Source organism: Podarcis cretensis, assembly GCF_951804945.1.
Source record: "Podarcis cretensis genome assembly, chromosome: 1".
NCBI lineage: Eukaryota > Metazoa > Chordata > Lepidosauria > Squamata > Lacertidae > Podarcis > Podarcis cretensis.
The window spans coordinates 66,992,890-67,015,484 of NC_137170.1; the positions used below are offsets into that span (position 1 = coordinate 66,992,890).

The 22,595-nt window shown below is 39.9% G+C and overlaps 1 protein-coding gene across 2 annotated transcripts; it reads left to right on the plus strand.

The window, feature by feature from the left end:
- Positions 1 to 4,143: 4,143 nt before the first annotated feature.
- Positions 4,144 to 22,463, plus strand: EIF3M (eukaryotic translation initiation factor 3 subunit M). Of its 2 annotated transcripts, none has more exons than XM_079970875.1 (11): positions 4,144 to 4,617; positions 5,717 to 5,849; positions 6,862 to 7,000; positions 8,817 to 8,940; positions 9,375 to 9,469; positions 11,809 to 11,892; positions 13,844 to 13,943; positions 16,275 to 16,356; positions 20,830 to 20,973; positions 21,676 to 21,736; positions 22,180 to 22,463. In XM_079970875.1, the coding sequence occupies exons 3-11, from the start codon at positions 6,876 to 6,878 to the stop codon at positions 22,298 to 22,300; spliced, it is 936 nt and encodes a 311-aa protein (XP_079827001.1). In that variant the 5' UTR covers positions 4,144 to 4,617; positions 5,717 to 5,849; positions 6,862 to 6,875; the 3' UTR covers positions 22,301 to 22,463. The 2 variants fall into 2 exon arrangements, with proteins under 2 accessions (XP_079827001.1, XP_079827000.1); XM_079970874.1 differs by having other exon boundaries at positions 4,391 to 4,549.
- The last annotated feature ends 132 nt before the right edge of the window (positions 22,464 to 22,595 follow it).

Below are 22,595 nucleotides of genomic sequence, written 5' to 3' on the forward strand. Positions count from 1 at the left end.
GTTCCTTCATTTTCTTTACATTTCCAACATTTGTTATCAGACAAATGGTATATTTTGGCAAGTTTAACTGGGGTCATGTACCATCTATATATCATTTTCATTACATTTTCCTTCAAAGCATTACATGCAGTGAAGTTCAACCCAATGGTCCACAACCTTTCCCAGTCCTCAAACATAATGTTGTGCCCAACGTCCTGTGCCCACTTTATCATAGCCGATTTAACCATTTCATCTTGTGTATTCCATTTTAACAGCAGGTTGTACATTCTTGAAAGTATCTTAGTCTTAGGTTCTAACAGTTCTGTTTCCAATTTCGATTTCTCCACCCGGAACCCTAACTTTTTGTCATTTTTAAAAACTTCATTAATCTGAGCGTAATGTAACCAGTCTCGCACTTTGTCCTTAATTTTCTCCAAACTCTGCAATTTCCAATTGTCTCCATCTTTTTCTAATATTTCCCAATATTTTGGCCATTTGGCCTCCATATTGGGTCTTTTTCGGGCCTTAGCTTCCAGCGGTGAAAGCCACCTTGGAGTTTTATTTTCCAGTAAGTCTTTGTATTTTGTCCAGACATTAAACACTGCTTTTCTGACAATATGGTTCTTAAAGGCCTTATTGATCTTAACCTTGTCATACCATAAATATGCATGCCAACCAAAAGCATTGTTAAAACCTTCCAGATCCAATACATCAGTGTCCTCGAGAAGTAGCCAATCTTTTAGCCAGCAGAAAGCTGCGGCCTCATAGTACAACTTTAGGTCTGGCAGGGCAAAGCCCCCTCTTTCTTTCGCATCAGTTAATATCTTATACTTGATTCTTGGCTTTTTGCCCTGCCAGACAAACTTAGAAATATCTCTCTGCCACTTCCGGAAGCACTCCGTCTTGTCCACAATCTGTAATGTTTGAAACAAAAACAACATTTTTGGCAATACATTCATCTTGATAGCAGCAATTCGGCCTAACAAAGAAAGTTTCAATTTTGTCCAACTATCTAAGTCTCTCTTAATTTCTGACCAACATTTTTCATAATTATCCTTGAAAAGACTCAGATTTTTTGCTGTTATGTTTACCCCTAGGTACTTTACTTTTTTAACCACAGTTAGTTCTGTCTCTCTCTGAAACCGTTCTGACTCTGTATCTGTCAAATTTTTCCCCAGCACTTTAGTTTTCTGTTTGTTTAATTTGAATCCCGCCACCCGACCAAAGTCTTGAATCAATTGTAACACTCTTTTCGTGCTAGATTCTGGCTCCTGCAGAGTCAAAACTAGGTCATCTGCAAAAGCTTTAAGTTTGTATTGTTTCGCTCCGACCTGAATTCCTTCCACCAACCGGTCCCCTCTAATCATGTTCAAGAGCACCTCCAGAACCGAAATAAATAACAGAGGAGAAATAGGGCAGCCTTGTCGTGTTCCTTTTTCAATTTTAAACTCTTCTGTAACCACATTGTTAACTATCAATTTAGCTTTTTGTTCTGAATATATAGCATCAATCCCATTCTCAAAACCCCGTCCCACTCCCATTTCTTTTAAATTTCCCTTCATAAATTTTCAAGAGATATTATCAAAGGCCTTCTCCGCGTCTATAAAAATTAACACTGCTTTTGTATTAATATCTGTTTGCAGAAGTTCCAAAATGTCAATGATGTTCCTTGTGTTAGCAAACAAATGTCTACCTGGGAGAAAGCCTGCCTGGTCTTTATGAATTACTTCATTTAATACTTTTTTGAGTCTACTTGCCAAAATGTCTGCGAATATTTTGTAATCCACATTTAGAAGGGAGATGGGACGATAGTTCTTAAGTTGTGTCTTTTCAGCTTCCGATTTTGGTATCAATGTGATAAAAGCTTCTTTCCACGATTCCGGCGCCCTCTTCCCCTCCATGATTTCATTGCTGACCTCCATCAGTGGTTGTATCAGATAGTCTTTTAATGTCTTGTAATACTTGGAGGTCAGCCCATCTGGCCCTGGAGATTTGCCCAATTGCATGTTCTGAATGGCTTGTTCAATCTCTTGTCGTGTTATTTTGCAATTCAGGATTGATCTATTTTCTTGTGACAATTTTGTTAGTCCATTTTTTTCCAAAAATTGTTTAATCTCAACCTCATCTTGCGACCCTTGAGTGTATAATCTTTTGAAGTATCTCTGGAAGCACTTTCTGATCTCCACAGGGTTCTGAATGTTTCTTCCTTCAATTTCTAAATTTGTAACTGTATTTAGTTTTTGTCTCCTCTTCAACTGCCAAGCTAGCAGTTTCCCACATTTATTTGCCGATTCAAAGGTTTTTTGTTTGTACATTTGTACATTTGTACATTTTTTATAACACTTTCACATTGTTTTCCACCAGATCTATTTCAAACCTCGATCTCACAGTATCAAAACCCTTTTTTTAATCTACTTTAAAAACATCATTTAATTGATGACACTGTAACCAATCTGTTAGCATTTCTCTTATATCTTCAAGTTTTCTCAGTTTTAATTGTTCTTCTGCCTCTATTAACAGGTCTCTATAGGTGGCCCAATCCCCTCATATATTTAATTTTTTTAACCGATATTGCTTCTAATGGAGAGAGCCACCAAGGTGTTTCTCCTCTCTAGTAAGTTTTTATATCTGTCCCATACCTCGTATATTGATTTTCTTACCAAGTGGTATGCTTTTGTTTTATCATACCATACATATGCGTGCCACCCAAACCTATTATCATGACCTTCCAAATCTAGTAAATCTGTATTTTTTAATAAAATCCAATCCTGCAACCAGCAGGTGCAGGACGCCTCATAATATAACTTCTAGTCTGGCAAGGAGAAGTCACCTCTTTCTTTAGAGTCTGTTAGTAACTTCTATTTTATTATTGGTTTCTTCCCCTGCCAGATACCAAATTGTGAGATCTTTTGTACTCTGCAAGATCTCTCACTATTTTGGGGTGAAATCTTACCCAAAATCAGTGCTAATGGCAGCAGTGCTTTTCCACTGATGGCAGAAGCGGTGGGGCACCCACCTGAAGCAGCAGTCTCACCTGCCTCATGGCTGGGCCAGCTCTGGTCCATTATCATCGGTAGCTTATTCTCTGGTGAGGTTTTGGCTACAGTAAGTCTGCAATTTATGCACATTTAACATGTGCGCATTCAGCTTTACATGCTTGGCAAAAAAATTTGTAAAAATTAAAAAGGGAGTGGAAAGTGCACATGTATGCAGGGGAAAAGACTTTGGCAATCCCACCCGCCATTGCACCGAATGTATTTTGTCTATACACGATTTTAGCTTTAAGTGCAGTCCACAGAATGTATCCCCTGTGTAAGTTGAGGGCTTCATCTACTTCATGCTGCTAGGGTGGAGGACCCATTGAGATAGTCCATATTCTGGTTTTATTCCTTTTTTTTAACATTAAGTTTTAATGTTTCAGATTTTTCTAAGTGATCTTGTAAAGTGTTAAGTTAAGCGGCTAAGTGTATATGAAGTAAATAATAAAACAGGGGGCACAGGAGGCAAGGCAAAGTGAATACAGGCTTTAAGCATTTTCTCATAAAAGCCTTTAATCAGCTAATCCACTGAAGAGATTCTGGAACACCCATGGAAAACAGAGCGCACAGAAATGACAATATTATATCAGTTCTAAATCTGTACATGCAGGCAGTTCACATCATAAAGAGGAGTGAGTGAAGCCCCTGCCAGACAGCGGATGAACACGTAGCCCTCATGAAAATGTTATCATAATCTCCAACGTGATAGTTGGGGGATGGATTCCGTTTGAGCCCTTGATGTGCTCAGTTTCTTCACCAGTTTATAGTTCTCAAGAACTGGGGGAGGAACTTTTCCAGCAGCCACATTCCACCACGAAAACCTTCCTGATCCATTCATCCTTGTGGTCTCTGATGACGTGTTGGAGGTTCCTGCATTCTTCCACTCCAGGGCTGCCTAGCGAACTGGCAAAGGGGTTTTACCTTATCCTCAACGATGCTAACATTTAAGAGTGAGCCGTGAACGTCTCGATTTGCCTTTTGCCTGTTTCGCTTTAAGAATCGGGTCTATCATGTACACGGGAGGGCAGTGACTGTTCTTTAAAAAACCCAAATACATTTGCACCACGCACAGAGAAAACTTTAGGGTTCTGAATAGCTGCTGCTACCCTGAGTTCCGAAAAGCTCTTATCTTGCACGGACTGCACGCACACAACTCGAGATTACGGCGCTCGTTAGCAGGTGCGAAAGACGCGTCATCCAGCCTTCGATTCACAAAGAATCGCAACCGGAACAACTGCTGCCTTCTTGCAATCCGAGGAGAGGGACACGAACGGCGCATGCGCACCTGGGGGCGGGCACGCTTCCAGTTAAGGCGAGTTTAGCTGCAGCCTCAGCTGAAGGGAGTGCGCGTGCGCGCTCGGCAACTGCCGTTCCGGGAGCAGGACGGGGTCAGCTGTGCCCCGGAAGCGGAAGCGGTGTGACTGGGCGTGGTCGCTTTCCTTTCAGGCCGGGGAGCGTGCTCGGGGCAGCGAGAGAGGCCGTCTGTAGCCATGAGCGTCCCGGCTTTTATCGATATAACCGAGGAAGACCAGGTCAGAATGGGGAGTGGCTCCGTCGCTGCCCCTCCCGGAATGCAGAAGGGCATCTGTTGTCTCCTCAGGTGCCGGAGGCCACCGCTAGGGAGGGCGGAGGAGGGGGGGAATCACTCGTGGAACCTCATTCACACGTATACACGGCTTCCACGCGCGCCCTACGAAGCGCCGCTTAGAAGCGAAGTGCTCCCAGCCTTTGCCGTGAAGGAAGCCGAGGCTGGCGAAGTTTTGCTTCCTAGCAGCTTCGTAGGCCCAGCTGGGGCCTCGTCCGGCCTTTAGACTCGGATCCTTTCTGCACCTGCTCGCCCCTCCCCCCCCCGCCGCTGTGGCCTCGCTAGCAAACGCCCTTCCTGCGAGGTTGGTTGCCCGGGCGCCTTTCTCGCTGGATCAGCCCCGCTGTCTCTAGTGGCGCTTAACCGCCCAGACAATGTGCTTAAGAGCACGATGGGAAATGAATATTTCTGCCTGTCAACATGTATCGAATGAGAAGTTACAGGCTGAATAACCATAGCTGTCAACTTTCCCCTTTTTTAAAGGGAAATTCCCTTATTTCGAATAGGATTCCTCGCAAGAAAAGGGAAAAGTTGACAGCTATGTGTATAACAGCGGTCAGCAACCTAAGGCCCATGGTCCGGAAGCGACCCACGGAGGTTGTTTGACCGGCCCACGAGCCACCCCTGAACTGAGTTGCCCGCTGGCACACGGCTCAGGGACTCGCTTCCACGGCACCGGAAATCGCATCTGTGCACGCGCAGATGCCAAAAATCACATGCACGATCCGGCCCGCAGTGGGATCTCCATGGGACCAATCTGGCCCAGACAAGATAAAGCTTGCTGACCCCTGCTATATAATATAGAGAGCCCCATGAAGGGCTTTGTTTGGAGGCTGATCTGATCATATTCCTTTACTACTACTCCCCCTGCCTTGTATGTGTCAGTGGTTCTTGTTCAGGAAGAATAGAGACATATTCTTTAATGTATATTTATTACATGGCTAGGAGGAATGAGATCAAGTAGTGGGAGCTTTGGAGTTAAGCTATTTAACACAGCATCGGCATAGAGTCACAAAGAGTAAACAGGATGATCATAAGTGTATGTTTATGACGTTACTAGGAGGAATATGATTAAAGGATGTTAGTTTTATAGATGCTTTTTTCCTTTCAAAAGGCTGCAGAACTAAGGGCTTACCTGAAATCTAAGGGAGCTGAGATATCAGAAGAAAATTCTGAAGGTGGACTTCACATTGACTTGGCTCAGATCATTGAAGCATGTGATGTGTGCCTGAGGGATGATGATAAAGGTTGGTGTTTGCATAATTTAGGAAGCTATTGATAAGCATTTGACCTAGGGTTGTGATCTAGTTTCTTTTAAATTATCTACCTTCTAGAAAAGTGAGATGTTCTCCTTTAGGCAATCTTTACAAAACTTTAGTTTATGGTTGCCATCAATTTTGATTTTAATTAATTTTTATAATGTTTTTATAATGTACTGTTTTAGTGTTGTTAGCTGCCCTGAGCCCGGCTTCGGCTGGGGAGGGCGGGATATAAATAAAATTTTTTATTATTATTATTATTATTATTATTATTATTTAGGGCATAATTGTATACAAGGGGCCAAGTTTTACAAGTGGTCACAGCTGCCTACCTGTCAGTTACCTGATGATAAATCTAAGTCAAAGGCTAGAGTGAGGCTTTTATTTAGAAAAATAAGAACACTGAAGTGGAACATGATAAACATACTGTTATAAATACTGTGGAGTAATTGGGTAGAACCTGACATTTCCCACTGAATTTGTTTAGCGGCCAGTTTCAAACAGAAAAAATCAAGTGCTTCTTCACACAATGTATAATTAATTAATTAATTAATTAATTATTCATACAATGTATAATTAGCAATGGTGTCCTGATTTGCACAACTGTGCAGAGGACAGGGGCGTAACAGATTTTTGTCTAGTGCCATTGTAATTTTTTATACTTCATTTCAACACCCTTCAGACAAAAACAAAAGGCCTTTTAAACTGGGAGTGTGTGTTTCGGTTTTTGTTATGTATTTTTGTGTCTTTATACTGTAAGCTGCCCTGTGATGCTTGCATGAATATAGAATATAAAAATTCAATAAATAAATAAATTGGAAGTCAAGTAAACATGCCACAGTCACTGTTGGTGTTTGCAAAAAAATAATAATTGGTCCATTAGTCTAGAAAGAGTTTTCTGTGTGTTGTATTAACAATGTAAAGCTGAGACAGTCTTACCAAAGAACAATTCAGTGTCACATTTTTCATTACAGAAATATATTTTTGTTTTTCAATATAGATGTTGAAAGTGTGATGAACAGTGTAGTATCTCTGCTTCTTATTCTGGAACCTGACAAACAAGAAGCTTTGATTGAAAGCCTGTGTGAGAAATTGGTCAAATTTCGGGAAGGTGAACGACCATCACTCAGACTGCAGCTGTAAGTGACTTAGGTGATTGAATGGAATAAATACGTCTTGTACCACAATTATTTTTTATTCCATGAGAAGCAGGATTTTTGGCAGAATGTATTAAGAGTATCTTTGAGTGGGTCAATAAATTATGTCTGGGCTTGATAGCCAATCATTAGTGTCTTCCAATCAGTTGTAAGGTAAAGGTAAAGGACCCCTGGACAGTTAAATCTGATCTCACCACAATAATGCTTTGAGTTAGATGCACTAGAAGCAGTGGTCTGGGAACAGTGTGGGATTCAAAGAAATAGGGTGCATCTATCATTCAGGGCAACCACTTGCCATCACACTTTGCAGTCTTAAACAAGAAAAAGTACAAGTTTATCCGGTTGCAGATGCACTGCAGATTGTACACTGGTACAAAACATACATACTGTTAAAGAGATTTTGGCTGCAGTCCCATGTGCATTAACTTGGAATGGAAGAAAGTCTTACTGAATTTGTGCAGCTCACCTCTGAGTGAGCATGCATAGGAATAACCTTGTACTGCTGAAAAAGAGGAGAGAGGTGGGACCTAAGCAATTAAACACTTGTTAGACACATAGGTTTTATTCAGTATTTTATTTACATAGCAGATTAAGCAAATTTATTAAAAGCAACACTTAAATAGGAGCTCTGAAAGCCACCAGTTTTTTTGCACCACATGCTGCTAAATACAGATATGGCACATTTTAAAAGGGAATGTTAGGCAAATGTGGATATATGCTACAATGGATATGTCTAGTTTTAAATCCCTCTCCTTCCAATGCTTCGGTTAAGCAGAACAGCTTCCCTTTCAGCCCAACTCCTCATGTTTCCTAGATGTTAGCAACATACTCTCAAGCTTGAGGACTCATCCATCCATTGACCTCTCTATGTCATATTGTCGTCCCAGCCCTGTTTGAGTACAACAAAATTACTCTTTGAGATTCTTACTCCTACTAACTGATCTACAGCTCTTCCTGCTGTCATTGCTCAATGCAGCGGTGAACACAACCCCTTTGCCTACTTAAGGCAAAACCTTTTTCTTCTGCTGCTTAGGCAAACATAAGACACAATTTATTGTGATCCTTTGCAAAAATGCACACAGCTTCAGAAATCCTATGGATAATTAGGCATGCCTGACCTGTTGTCATTATCCAACCCAAGGGAATTCTAACTTGCCTGTTAAAAACCGCTGTTGTTTGCTGGTGATCAGGCAAATGTCCTTGTTGAAGGCAAGTATTGGCAATGATTTAGAATCTGATAATGCAACTTTCATATTTCTGCATGTATTAGTTAAACGTGAATAATAAAATATCTCAATGAATTACATAGAAAATCAAGCAGGGTTCCAGTTGCTCAGTGGGGCTTTCCTGACTTTTCCCTCTACTGCCCCGTCAGCTTCTGAGCAGTGGTGTATAATTTGTGTTGTAGCATACGGGTGGGGGTGGGAATACGGCTGCCACAGGACAGCATATACCAGTGTTTCTCAAACTTGGTTCCCCATCTGTTGTTGAACTAAAACTCCCATCATCCCTAACCTCTGGTCCTGCTAGCTAGGAATGATGGGATTTGCAGTCCAGCAACAGCTGGGAAACCAAGTTTGAGAAACACTGGCATATACAGAAGTCCATTTTGGCTCACACAATATAACGAGACTGTTAAAAGCCTGAGTGAAACTTGGTTGAACTTAATAGTGGCAGAAGTGATGACTTTAAACATTTTTAATGCTTGTATTTATTTCTGTCTACGTTAGATGTGCAGTGTGTGTCCATTAATACGTTACAAATGTTGGAAATTAATTGATTTGTCATTATTCCTTAGACTGAGTAATCTCTTCCATGGCATGGAGAAGAATACCCCTTCAAGGTATACAGTCTACTGCAGCCTCCTTAAAGTAGCCTCCAGCTGTGGAGCTATACGGTACATTCCAACTGAACTGGAGCAGGTAAGCAGTTGAATAGTATTTGCATATTAACAAAGAATCCCTTAAAAAATTAATAAGATTTGCAACAAACCAAAATACATCATAAGAATTACATAATAAGATGCATAATCAAGATCCCCTTCTTGATTAAGGGAATCCCAAATTGTGATTGTAAAAATAACAAACGTTGTTGTTTTGCTTTATGCAAGCCTGTCTGGAGTGCTGCCTTGTACTCCAGCGTCCCAAGACAGAGGGTATCCATTCCCTTAAGGGAAAAGTAAAGCATGGATGGGAAATGTTCATTAATGATTGCTGCTCCTGAGCAAGGCACAGAATAGAGTTTCATAATTTCACATTCTTCTGAGTTTTAAAATATTTGCATTTTCAAAAATTGAACTTGAAATAACTTCTCTCAGTAGTAAAAGTCATTGCCTTCTGTGTCAAATCTTTTATAGGTTCGAAAATGGATTTCAGATTGGAATCTTACCACGGAGAAAAAGCACACCCTTCTTCGGCTGCTCTATGATGTTCTCGTGGATTGCAAAAAGAGGTAACTGAGACTACGTACTGTGCCAAAAAGTTTTGGCACAATTCATTGAGGCAGGGGAAGATCACTGAAATATTTACCATTTCAATTATTGTTTTTAAATTTGTATGACTTGTGTTCAATTGTGTGTTTAATATAGAGGGCTGCTTGTTCTCATTTGAATTGTACAAATATTAATTCTTAGATTGCATATGACAATTTATGATTAATAATATTTTTATTTTGGTATTAAATGCTAGACTGTAAACTGTTGAGCCATCATGGAGGAGAAAGGAGTAATTTTTAAAACACTGATGTTTCTGGAGTCTTTACTGGAAACGTAATGTGGATGGTTTTTCTAAAAAAAGAAAAGAAAGTACAAGAACTCACCACAGCCTACTTCTGTTCTTTTTATAGTGAAGTTTTACAGAACTGCTTGATAAGACTTTTTTCCAGGTCAAACTTGATGGTGATAGTGATTAGCTGTCAGTACAAAATCTTAAAATAGCAAAGGTCTCACTAGGGCTGTTAAAAAACTGTGCTAGTAAAGAAAATAGACTTTGGGGCTTTAAGAAAAATGGAAATATGCCTTTGTTTTGATTAAAGAATAGATGTGTCTTTTATTATGATAATATGAAATTATGTTGTTTTTCTAAGCTGTTCTATTTGGGTCTTGAGAATCACTGGTGCTAAATGCAGAAACATGGCGCTTGACATTGGGATTAGTCTTAAGAAAACCCTCAAGGTTGAAGTAGTGCTAATAGCACAATATAGTTGGAAATAAAGCTAACCTATAACCTATTGTCCTCTTTCAAAAGCCAATTAAAAGCAAAACAAGCCCACCATTTTATAAATTTTATAAATGCACTGTTCCCATAATATGAGATGCTCTAATTTTGAAAGTAACATTTTTTTCTTTGACTTTTATTATCCTTTTATCCAAGAGATTTATAGCCTGCCCTTCATCAATATTGTGTCGTTTCAATTACATTCATTCTCAGGAGCAAGATAGTGAAAGTAAGAAATTGTACTCTATAAGTGTAGTAATTGAGAATAGAGATTTCAGTAACAGAAGAGTGAAACTCTCCCCACTCCTGATAATATCTGCTCCTTGATTTTCATACAATTTTCAGCATTACTTTGCTTTTTAATGATTGTATCCAGATGTGTTCTAGTAAGTCATGTAAAGATGTTTCCACCTAAGAGAGAAAATTCTGTAACTGGCAGGTAATTTATCAGTTTAAAAGTATAAAATAAAGTTCTATTTTTATTTTTTTAAAAAAAAGACCCCTGAGACTGAATGACTATGTAGCTGTTTTACCACTTTGGTACCATTGACAGTCAAAACTCCTACATCCTTTCAAGTGCACTTTTCATTTGAATCATAGCTTCACGGTGCTTTTAACTATCTGACCATCTCCTTTGATACTCCCTTTCTCATACAGTTAGAATTTTGGGGTCATCCAATGAATCTGAATGTTGGAACATTCAGGAGAAACAATAAGAAGCACTTACTCACAGTGTATAATTAAGCAATGGAAATTGCTCTAACATAACTACTGCATGTACGGGATGCAGGTGGCGCTGTGGGTTAAACCACAGAGCCTAGGACTTGCTGATCAGAAGGTCGGTGGTTCGAATCCCCACCATGGGGTGAGCTCCCGTTGCTCGGTCCCTGCTCCTGCCAACCTAGCAGTTCAAAAGCACGTCAAAGTGCAAGTAGATAAATAGGTACCGCTCCGGCGGGAAGGTAAACGGCATTTCTGTGCACTGCTCTGGTTCGCCAGAAGCGGCTTGGTCATGCTGGCCACATGACCCGGAAGCTGTACGCCGGCTCCCTCGGCCAATAAAGCGAGATGAGCGCTGCAACCCCAGAGTCGGTCACGACTGGGCCTAATGGTCAGGGGTCCCTTTACCTTTAACTACTGCATGTAGAACAAGCAACAACCATCTTAGACGCATCCAACTGATGCGCAATCATCACACCGACCCCAGAAGTGGCTGTAAAAGGGGGTGGGTTGGGAGCGGAGTGGGCTAGCACATGCTCTGCTGACATGTGTGGAGTTCAGGAAAGCAAACCCCCCACGCAAAACAGTTGTCGCCTGTTATAATTGCTGACTTGGACAGGGGTTGAGGCAAGTTCATAAGCTATGAACTACTTGAGGACCAGAGATTATATATACCTTTGAATGCCTGTTGTTGAAGTGTGAGTGGCAGAGAGCTGTCACACTCGGTTCCTTCCCATGTGCATCTGGTTGTGAGCACAGGATGCTGGTTTAGTTAGGTCTTTTTTCTGATCCATCAGTTCTCCCCTTGTACATTTTGAAATGATTTTAAAAGGAAGTACTGTTTCTTGCCCACAGTGATAATGCAGCAAAAGTAATGGTAGAGCTGCTGGGAAGTTACACAGAGGACAATGCTTCTCAAGCCAGAGTTGATGCTCACAGGTAATGTAAACATTACAAACTACATTTAGGATTGTTTCATGTGTTAATGGTCAGTGAAAGTTTCAGTAACAAGAAATGCAGCCCCAAACATGCTAAATTCTTATTCCTCTCCCCACTCTCCAAATACTTTGCTTGCCACTTCAGATTTGGCAAGGGGTTTTGCTAAAACGTTTTGCTGATGGTGCAGGGATTCTTAACTGAATACAGTCGTACCTTGGTTGTCAAATGGAATCCGTTCCGGAAGTCTGTTCGACATCCAAAAACATTTGACAACCAGGGCACAGCTCAAGTGGAAACTGCATTGGGTGTTTGACTTCCAAAAAACGTTCGCAAACTGGAACACTCTCTTCCGGGTTTGCGGCGTTCAGGAGCCAAAACGCTCAAGTTGCAAGGCATTCGAGATCCAAGATACGACTGTACAAAATATCTCCCACATTAGAATGCCTAAATGTCACCCTCTTACTTTTACGAAGTGGTTTTGTTGTTGTTGTTGTTTGTATTTTAGCGATGGCCAAGACCTGTTGGTATAAAAATAACCTTCTTGTCTAGAGTAGAAGAAAAGTTCAGTTGAAGTACATGTCTAAGACAGTTGTGCATTTCCTGCCCAATTCCTTTACAATTTCTGCCCAGACGCAGAATCTGTGTGTATGAAACGGCAATTCTTTGACTTCTGTCTGGATCTTAGTGTTTGTAGAAAATACCAGTTGAATGCATCATCAACATTTTTAAACATTATCTGGGACTGTGTAAAATGCCTTTCCAATATCATTCTGTAGTTCTTCTGCCCTTGCAGTGATGTATAGTTAGGGCACTTGGCTCTGCTGCTTATTGGGACCTCAGAGAAAAGTGCAAACCATGTAGATGTGTTTTTAAGGGTGCTCCCCCCCCCCCAAAAAAAAAAAAACTATTCTACTGTTAGGGTTATGTTTGTTTGTTTGTTTGTTTGTTTGTTTGTTTGTTTAAGTTATACACTGAATAGATTTCTTCAAACAGGGAGGTGTTCCATAATATTAAAGAAAACATACTCTAGTTTGGACTCCTGTTGTAGCTGCCATTGGTTTGGGTTTGTTATGAATGGGGCAGTTTGGAAAGGTTTATATAAGGGCGGTAGGGAGAAATACCAGCTTTGGTAGTTCTTCCAGGTAGTAGCAGCAGTGTGTCATATGTTATCATGGTTGAAAGTAGTGGGGGGAAGGGTTAAATTGCAGTTCTTCCAAGTGTAACAGGCAGGAGGAAAGTGTCTCTGAGCGGGTACAGGAGGAATGTGGAGTAACTAATATTTGGTATAGAAAGGAGATCAATCTGCAATTTTTTTGTTGGTTTCCAGTTCCCTCCATTTTGCATTAAAAGCAGTTAATGCTTTACTGTAAGTCTACTTGATCTGTGAAGCAGAAAGCCAACTACAATAAAATATACGTAACTGTTGTCTGGGGCTGGTTCATGGCCAGCCACACAGCTAGGTAGCCAGACTCCCCACCTTTTTGTGACAATGATAGCACAGAGAAAATATTTTGTTCTGAATAGCCTTTTGTTTTCAGTGAATGTTCCTGCAAACTTAGACCTAAAAGTTTGGTAGGCATCCCTAAATATAGATGCATATTTGTGTCATGGAAGAAGACAATTGGGCAGACTTTCTTTTCTATATAGGTGTTACAGATGCACACCACTTCTTTCCACTTACATCCCATAACATTTTCAGTGTTAGGCAAATCCCCCCCCCCCGGGCTTCTTAAAGAGAACACTCAACTTTGATTAGTGTTTATGCTGCCTTTGTTTGTTATCTCTTAACCCAATGTGTTTATATGTATTTATGTTGTATTTGTAAATACTGTTCAAGTGTTTTTGGAATACACTTTGATTTGGGGGTTGTTTTTGCAGAATGGTTTTTAAAAAGCTATTAAATTAAGCAGAAATGCATTTTTTCTTCCTTACACTTTACTTTCCTAAATAGGTGTATTGTCCGTGCATTAAAGGATCCTAATACCTTTCTCTTTGATCACCTTCTCACCTTAAAACCGGTCAAATTTTTGGAAGGAGAACTTATTCATGATGTAAGTGTTAATTTCTAAACTTAAATATTAAACACTTGGCATGCTGCATGTGAGATAAAATTGCTTGACCATTTTAGTGGGATTTAATCACACATAAGTTATTTTGCAATGTGTTGTTTATAGTGTCTAGGTTTGCATGTCATGCAGACACATAGTTTAGTGTGATGTGAACCATTCGGAAATAAGCCTTGAGCTAACTAGTTATCCTCACCTCACCCCTAGCTGCTGGAAGGAGTAGCTTAGAATATTTTGATTTTCCTTTTGTTTGATCACAGCTTGCCATGCTCAGATCAACAAATTGTGGTCAACATTAACTACAGTTTGTTTCAGACAGACCAACTTCAAACATAGTTACTGAAGCCATCTTATTTAAATTAATCAGAGTTGAGAGAAGTAGGCCTCTACAACAAAATGTTGTAATCTGGAGTGCTTCCGGATTCTGGATGACCATTTCATTTATCTTCTTCACCTCACATTTCTTCTTCAACCCTGCTCAGACCTCATTGGGCTGGGTTATTTTTGGAGGGTGTAGCAGTGAACCCACTTGTGCTCAATCCCAATTGTATTAAATTCTTTAATTTCATCAGTAGCACTTAGGCATTTCCTTCTTCCCATCCAATTGATAGGGCTCCCCTCCCCGGTTCAGTGTCTTAATGTGTTTGGGGATTTTCACCTTTGTAATACCGCCCTGTACATATTTTTGTTGTATTTTTACATAACTCAGGGATACCACAAGTTTACTGGTACTTCTTTCTTCAGCATTAGTCCCACGGTTTTGGCTACAGAAGCATAAGCACAGAAAATGTGAATTTGTATTAGTAAATAGAAAAGTAAGACTTGCAACAGTATATCTTGGGGGGGGGTGACATAGTTGACATCAAATATTGAGTTCTTTCTCTAACCTGGGTATGTCTTCATACGCATACAGTGGTGCCTCGCAAGACGAAAAGAATCCGTTCCGCGAGTCTCTTCGTCTTGCGAAGCAACCCTATTAGCGGATTAGTGCTATTAGCGGCTATTAGCGGCAAAGCGGTTATTAGCAGCTTAGAAAAAGGGGGAAAGCGAAAAAAATCGCAAGACTCACAAGACGTTTTCGTCTTGCGAAGCAAGCCCATAGAGAAATTCGTCTTGCGAAGCGCCTCGAAAAACGGAAAACCCTTTCGTCTAGCGGGTTTTTCGTCTTGCGAGGCATTCGTCTTGCAGGGCACCACTGTATTTTTAATTTTGTTTTTGAATGTTTAAAAGTGCAACCAGTCTGCATGCATCAGTGGAGCGTGAAAAAGAGAGTGAAAGGTTTTGCCTGGGAGGACCTTGGAAGGGGGCTAATTAGCTTCACCTCTGACCGGTGGACTATTTTGCTGCAACTTCCTTTTGGTACAGGGGATGGGGTGAACACAATGCCCAATCTCCAATACATTAAATGCTTTCAGTCTGACACCAGTTTAACTTTTACTTCACCTGTTACCCCAGCATCCAACAGTCTCATGCAGCAGAAACATATTTTTGAATAAGATGTTGAGGACAAGTGGCTCATGACCATCTTAAGTTTTTGTTCTATAAGACTCACTTTTTCCCTCCTAAAATGTAAGGGGAAATGTGTGTGCATCTTATGGAGCGAATGCAGACTGCACAGCTATCCCAGAAGCCAGAACAGCAAGAGGGATTGCTGCTTTCACTGTGCAGCGATCCCTCTTGCTGTTCTGGCCTCTGAGATTCAGAATATTTTTTTTCTTGTTTTCCTCCTCCAAAAACTAGGTGCGTCTTGTGGTCTGGTGTGTCTTATAGAGCGAAAAATACAGTATTTAAAAGAAATCAAACCAAGATTTGATCCTAATTGGTTTTAGCATAAACTGGGCTGTTAATTTTGCTCTGCTTTTTGGAAAGTATCCCCCCCACAAAAAAAAATTGGTTTATAATAATTTGTACATAGCAGGAAACTGGTTTAGTCAAAAGGGAAAGTAGAAGCATTCACTCGCATTCTGATCTTTGCAGAGGAGGAGAAAGATGGGGAGTGGGAAGTGTGTGAGTTCAGTTTGCCTTTACAATCATTCCTAAACCCGTGACAGGCAATCTGTGGCCCTTCAGATGCAGTTGGATTTGATCTTCTGTCATCCTTGAGTATTGGGCATTCCAATGGAGTTGATGAGAATTGGAGTCCAACAACATCTGGAGGGCCCCAAGTGTCCTACCCCTGCTGTACACCATGGCAACTTGAATTCATCCGGTATTTTCTGTTCTGTTCTCTAAATGAAATGTTCGGGAGATGTCTGCTAAATTAGACATGTTCATATCTAGTCCTGTTCTCATAATGGACAATTTCTTTCTTTGTAGCTTTTGACAATTTTTGTTAGTGCCAAGTTAGCATCCTATGTCCGGTTTTATCAGAACAACAAGGACTTCATTGATTCTCTTGGTAAGTTTTTTCTTCTTTCTTTTCTAATGCACATTTGGTGTACCCAACACATATGACTGTGATATAAATGTAGCTCAGCTGCTCAGAAGGAGGTGCTGTGACTGGCCACTTGCTCTGCTGACTGTGTCTAGTTCCAGGATGAGTACCCTTTTTTGCCTTGTGGGCAGTTACCCTTTACCAACCATGTAAAGGCAGCATACAGATCAGCTGAGGAGGGGAGTAATGACTGCTATCCCATAGCTGTCAACTTTCAGATTTGAAAATAAGGGATCAGCAGCCTCACCTGTCCTGGGGACAGTCTACGGGATATCTAACAATCCGAGATAGCAGTGGGAAACGGCACTGGAATAAGGGAATTTCCCGCAAAAAAGGGGAAGGTTGACAGCTATGCGCTATCCGCTTACCAAATGGTTGATCTCATGACCAGGGAGGGGGCAGTTTGCATCCCCATCAGGGCAATAGGCTTCACCCACTCCAGTCCTGTTCCCCCAGCCCCTGCTAGCTCCAAAATGTATGGGGTCTGAAGGAGCCAGGAAAATTGCCTGCATGGAGCAGGGATCAGATCAGGCTCTTGAACTTGTGGTTTGCCACCCCTGGCCTCAGCATTTAAAGTTTATTCTTGGGTTCTCCAGTCCTGTTTGAGATTATGTCCACTCATGCCTTCACCAGTTGGAATGGATCCCACACTCCAAGGCTCTCGGGCGCTTTACTGATCTGCAGGCAACCCCGAGAGAGTTGTTCCCAGGGTGCTTATGTTCTACCACAATAAGGCTTTCTTTCCAGTTGTGTGTGCTTGTAGTTACATAATATCAAAAACTGTATCAGAATACAATTGTTTAGTTTGGCGACTGTTCATTCTGAATTGAATGCTTTTCTTTTGCTGTCTTTTGTGTTTGAACTGTGGTTTTCAAGCATCCACTTAGAAAGACACAGGAACAGTAAATCCTGTGGGAGCAGGTACAGCCATACCTCTTGTTATGTTTGCTTTGGGTTGCGCGTTTTCAGGTTGCGTCCCGTGGTGACCCAAAAGTACCGGGAAGGCTTACTTCCGGGTTTCGCCGCTCACAAAATGACGTCATGCGCAGAAGCGGCGACCCGCGCAGACGCGGGTTGCGTTCTGCTCATGTTACGAACGGGGCTCCGGAACGGATCTCGTTCGCAACCAGAGGTACCACTGTATTATTATTGAATCTGCATTTCGAAACTGAAAATAGCCAGTTTGAGAATTCTGACAGCACTCCCAAGTTATATCCACTATGTTATTCATAGATGAGAGGTAGAGAAAGTAGATTTCCCAGTGTTTATTGTCTAAATGACTAAGAGCCCTGTTGTTTGAGTGAAGGTAGCCTCCATCTTGTCTTCTTGCTTTTCTTCAGTTGGTCACATACTCCACCTGTGCACTGAGCAAGCAGCAGTTAGCAACAGTGCTGCATGAGTGTTGAGGGGGAAACCCGACATAGTGCAAGAGTGCTGCATAAATGACCTACCAAGCGTTGGGGGGGGGGCAGCCCCATTTCCACAAAACTGGCAACGGATGTGCAGCAGAGAAACCTGCAGGCTACTGCATGGACGAGGTGCTGTTTGAGGAAGAACCAAACCCCCTTGTAGGATCATGATGTGCATCAACCAAATCTCCCTCTAACAAGGCTGAAGTACAATCAGATTGAGTACTTGCAAGTGTTCTTATGCAAGCTTAGTCTTTTTGCAGATGCATTAAACCTTGCAAACCACATTCTGTCCCAGTTAATATGTTTCATAGGATGAAGCTTTGCGATGGAATGTTAATGTCAGCAGCCTCTTTATTTACACACTGTGGAAAGAAAGGAGTAGTAATTAACACTTTGGCACTCCCCCATTGATGTGTAATTGACTGTTTCAAAGGAGCACTGGTTCATAAGCTATTGCATGCATGAAAATTACTTTTTCTGTATTGCAGCATTTTAGGACAAGGGTCAGTGACAATGCAAAAATTGTTCAATGATGCAAGCTTTTATATTATGACATTAAGGTTTAGATATACTGGTAATGAATAAATGTTTCCATAAAATTGGGGTTTAAAAAAATAGTGACTAGAATGGAGGTTAATTTTATTTGAAAAGAAAAGGGTAATAGGCTTTAAAAACATACAAATCTTTTTAGGACTAGGTAGAATCCTAAAAACAAAGGTGAACATTCCTCAATTTAAGATAGAAATTTTAGAAAGAAAAATATATTATTTTTCTTAGTGAAAACAAAGAAAGCTTTTCACCTTATGGTAGCTGATATAGCTTGAATGTTACAAAAGCATGCACATGACTATAGTGCTCATTAAATATCAGGTAATTTTTAAAAAATCTGAGTAATGGAGCCTCTCCTGGGATGTTACCATAGATTAGATTGTGCCAATCAAGTGCATTCAAAGGCAGCTTAGTATAACAGATTTTTGTGCAATGGATTGAACCAAATAATCTACCATTAGTTATACTTCTAGTAAACCCATTGAAATAAATGGATTTAAGTAACTTAGGTTCTTTGATTTCAGTGGATCTACTCTTGAGTATGACTTGGTCATCCATTGTCTGTGTGTAAAAATAATGTATTTTTTATGTATTTGAAATGCATTTAGATATGGAGAATAGCACAGAACACATCCAATTCTTTTTGGGTCAACCAATTAAGCCAGCTGAGATTGTTGGTTGTTGTTGTGTTTTTTTTGTGTGTGTTTTTTGTTTGTTTTTTGTTGTTGTTTGTTTTTTTACTTTTACGGTATTGGAAGTAATCCTCTAAATCGCTAGTATGCTTTTTATACTGTAATATTTTCTATTTTTTACAAATTAATGTTTTCCCTTATTTTATCTCCCTGCTGGTTTTATTTTTCTTCAAAATTAATAACAGGGCTTGCCAATCTAAATCATCTATTCAGCAAAAGCTCTCACAGGTGGCATCAGTTTGTTACAATGTGTTGTTTTATTAATGCTGACAAGTTAGGCCAACAGTTGTATTATCATGTGTCAACTGTGAATCGCCCTAACATGTTCACATTTAAATCTGGTAGTATGGGCAACCTTTTTACTTTAGCAGGGTAATTAACATCTCATTTGCATTTGTTAATTAGAGTTTATGAGCACTAATTGATTTTTTGTGCTTGTAGATTTCCATTAAAACCAGTTAGCTATAGTTTCTGAAGCTCCCTATTCGCTTGAGTTATGATGATCACATTTTTGTTGAATTGGTGCCAGATAAATAGCCTTCATCATAATTACTGCTAATTAACACAACATTATGTCTGGTAGTAATGTGCTTCCCTGCGCTTCTATTAGTCTAACAGTGTTATTAATTCCAAACATAAATATTTGTTGAGTGTTCAGGTTATCTCATCCATACTTCTTTTCCAGTGTCTGAAACTTTAAAGAGACTATTTTACAGAAACATTATTCAACTATTTTGTAAAAACAAATAACAAAGTAAATTTACATCAACTTATTTTTTGTTTGCTGTTCACATATTGCTGCATATTGTATTATAGCCTTCCCCAACCTGGTGCCCTCCAGATGTTTTAGGACTAGAATTCCCATCCGCCTCAGATGGGAAGAACTGCTGTAACATCACACTTTTGTATCCCAAGAACTTCACAATCAATAGCATTTGTAGAATTCAACAAAATGACATCCTGTTCCTCCCATTTAAATGAATGCATAAAATACAAATTGGTCATAATATGGAATGAGTAATATCAACAAGAAACTGAATATGTATCTTCCTTAAACTTACAACGTATTTTTAAATCAGCTCTGTAACTACCCTAAGAATTAAGGACCGTAAGAGTTGACACTTGGAAAGTGAACCTCTTGCGGTGGGGATGGCAGGTCACAGTTGCCTCAGTATGTCTCACTTGTACTATAGAAGGGGATTGTTAACTGAGGTGTGTAGGGGGGTGCAAGTAGTATGTTAGGTACTTAGTATCTCTTCCATGCTGCATAGATGAAAGGGGTGGTAGGATCACACCTACTAACTGTCCTGACATTGGTGCAACATCTGTTAGATGAGTGTGCAAAGAAAAAATGTAGTTGCATAAAAGCAGCCAGTCACAGAAGCACCAACTGTTTTTCATACAATGGTTAAGATTTCTTGGAAGCATTTTGGTTTTCCCAATATTACTTCATATCTAGCACTCTGCCACTGCTGAGCACAGAACAGAAGCCAGCACCAGGTGACAATGGAGGATGACCCTCAATCCTAAACAAATAGGCCTACTATTCTGCAAGAAGAAACAAACGCATTCTCTATCTTCACCTCCTGTATTCCGTTCTTAATGCAAACTGACCTTATCCACACCTCTTGGAATAAATTAAAGATCCAAACATAATACTGTAATCCTTCAGTTTTTATACTGTGAATTTTGCAATGCAGTTCTCCCAAAAAGTATCTAACTGCCTGACGTGGATCAACAATTTCCTAGCAAAAACTTACACTGTAGTGTGATCTCTAATGCAGGTTTATTGCATGAACAGAACATGGCAAAAATGCGACTGCTCACCTTTATGGGAATGGCTGTGGAAAACAAGGAAATATCATTTGACACTATGCAGCAGGAACTTCAGGTTGGAGCTGATGATGTTGAAGCATTTGTTATTGATGGTAAGAGAGGTTATATGATCATACTATATGCAGGCTGATAAGAACTTTACTGGTACTGAAAACCTGTACAAGTTAATGATTTGAAGCAGGCAGTTAGGATGTCACAGTCACCTTTTTGCTTCTTTTGGTAAAGTGCATCATCACTGGTGTGGAAACGGTGCCCATGCTATAATCCAGTAGCCAGTGTAAAGTCCTGAATTGGGTCATTTTGGGGTAGGGTCCCTTGTAGATTATCCAGACCCAATTTTTGGGTTCTTCAGGTATGCCAGCATGGAGCTGACAAGGGGAAGGGGAGCGTATTCCACCCTGGCGCGGATAGCAAACAGGATTGCTTTATTGTTGTAACCACAATTTGAATGCAATAGTTGGCTATGCAGTGTTTCTTGTACTGTTTTGTGATATATTAGAAATCCACCTTTTAATTGTTGCTCTTTGTTAAATTGCATGTGATTTCCAGTGAGAACCTCCTTGTAGAAAGTGCACATTGTACTCTCTTACATATAAAGCACTATGCAAGGCTTTGTGAAATACTTCCCTGTAACACTTTTTTCTGCATGCCATGGTATAATGACAAAAATTGAACACCCGTTGAAAGGACATCCCTGCATTCACTTCAGTTCCAGGGGATTATTGAAGCTCTTATCAGTCAGGGTTTCAACACATGTTAAAATAAATTCATCATAATTTATTTATTCTTTGCAGCTGTAAAGACAAAGATGGTGCATTGCAAAATTGATCAAACACAGAGAAAAGTAGTGGTCAGGTGAGTCTTAAATCTTTTTGTGAAGCAACTTAGTGCAGTGCTAATTATAGCACTTAAACATCTGTTTAATATTTTTACTAGACGCAAGATATTCCTATCAGTTGCCTGTAGTTAAATAGTTGCTATTTATCATAATTTTATTAAAGCACAGACTGAATGTGATTAGCTTATTTAATGAAAGAGTCCTATTTTCCAGCACATTTCATTTAATGGCCAAACAGTGGTAAGAATACTAATGAGATTTGTCTGAGGTTTTTAAGTACTGACGAAGGCCGCAGAATACCAGACTAGCTGGTCTATAAAGCCTTGTTATAGAGGGTAAAACAGTTTTGTTTTCACATCTTATCTCATGTTCTACTTTTTTCTGAATACATATGTACCAAAAATATGGTGCTTTTTTTGAAAGCAGAACTTTGATGCAATTCCTTTTACATTTGTTTTAGTCACAGCACACATCGAACCTTTGGAAAACAGCAGTGGCAACAGCTGTATGATACACTTAACTTCTGGAAACTAAATTTGAATCAAGTGAAAAACAGTCTCCTTAGCTTGTCGGATACCTGATAATTTGATGTAATATTTAGTTTGTATTGGATGGAAACTCAGCTATATTAAATCATTCAACTTAATTTTGTGAACTTTTTATTGAAAATATCTAATTGGCTGAAATACATAAAATAACTTGAACTACAGGCTGATAAAGCAATAAACTTTAAACCAGAATGAATCCTGTTCCCCTGTTCTGTTTTATAATCATAAGATCTTATATTCTGGCATAAAGAAGTAGGATAGTCATATGATTTTTATAAATGTGGTATTTTCTGACCTTTAATTGGTAACTTTCAAATGAAATAGCTAT

What these genes read in the sequence shown, in the direction of transcription:
- EIF3M (XM_079970874.1), top strand. Translation starts at nt 4,508, where the DNA reads ATGAGCGTCCCGGCTTTTATCGATATAACCGAGGAAGACCAG. An exon ending in CCATCACTCAGACTGCAGCT is followed by an intron (nt 7,001 to 8,816) that starts GTAAGTGACTTA and finishes ATTATTCCTTAG; the next exon opens with ACTGAGTAATCTCTTCCATG. An exon ending in CAGAGAAAAGTAGTGGTCAG is followed by an intron (nt 21,737 to 22,179) that starts GTGAGTCTTAAA and finishes CATTTGTTTTAG; the next exon opens with TCACAGCACACATCGAACCT.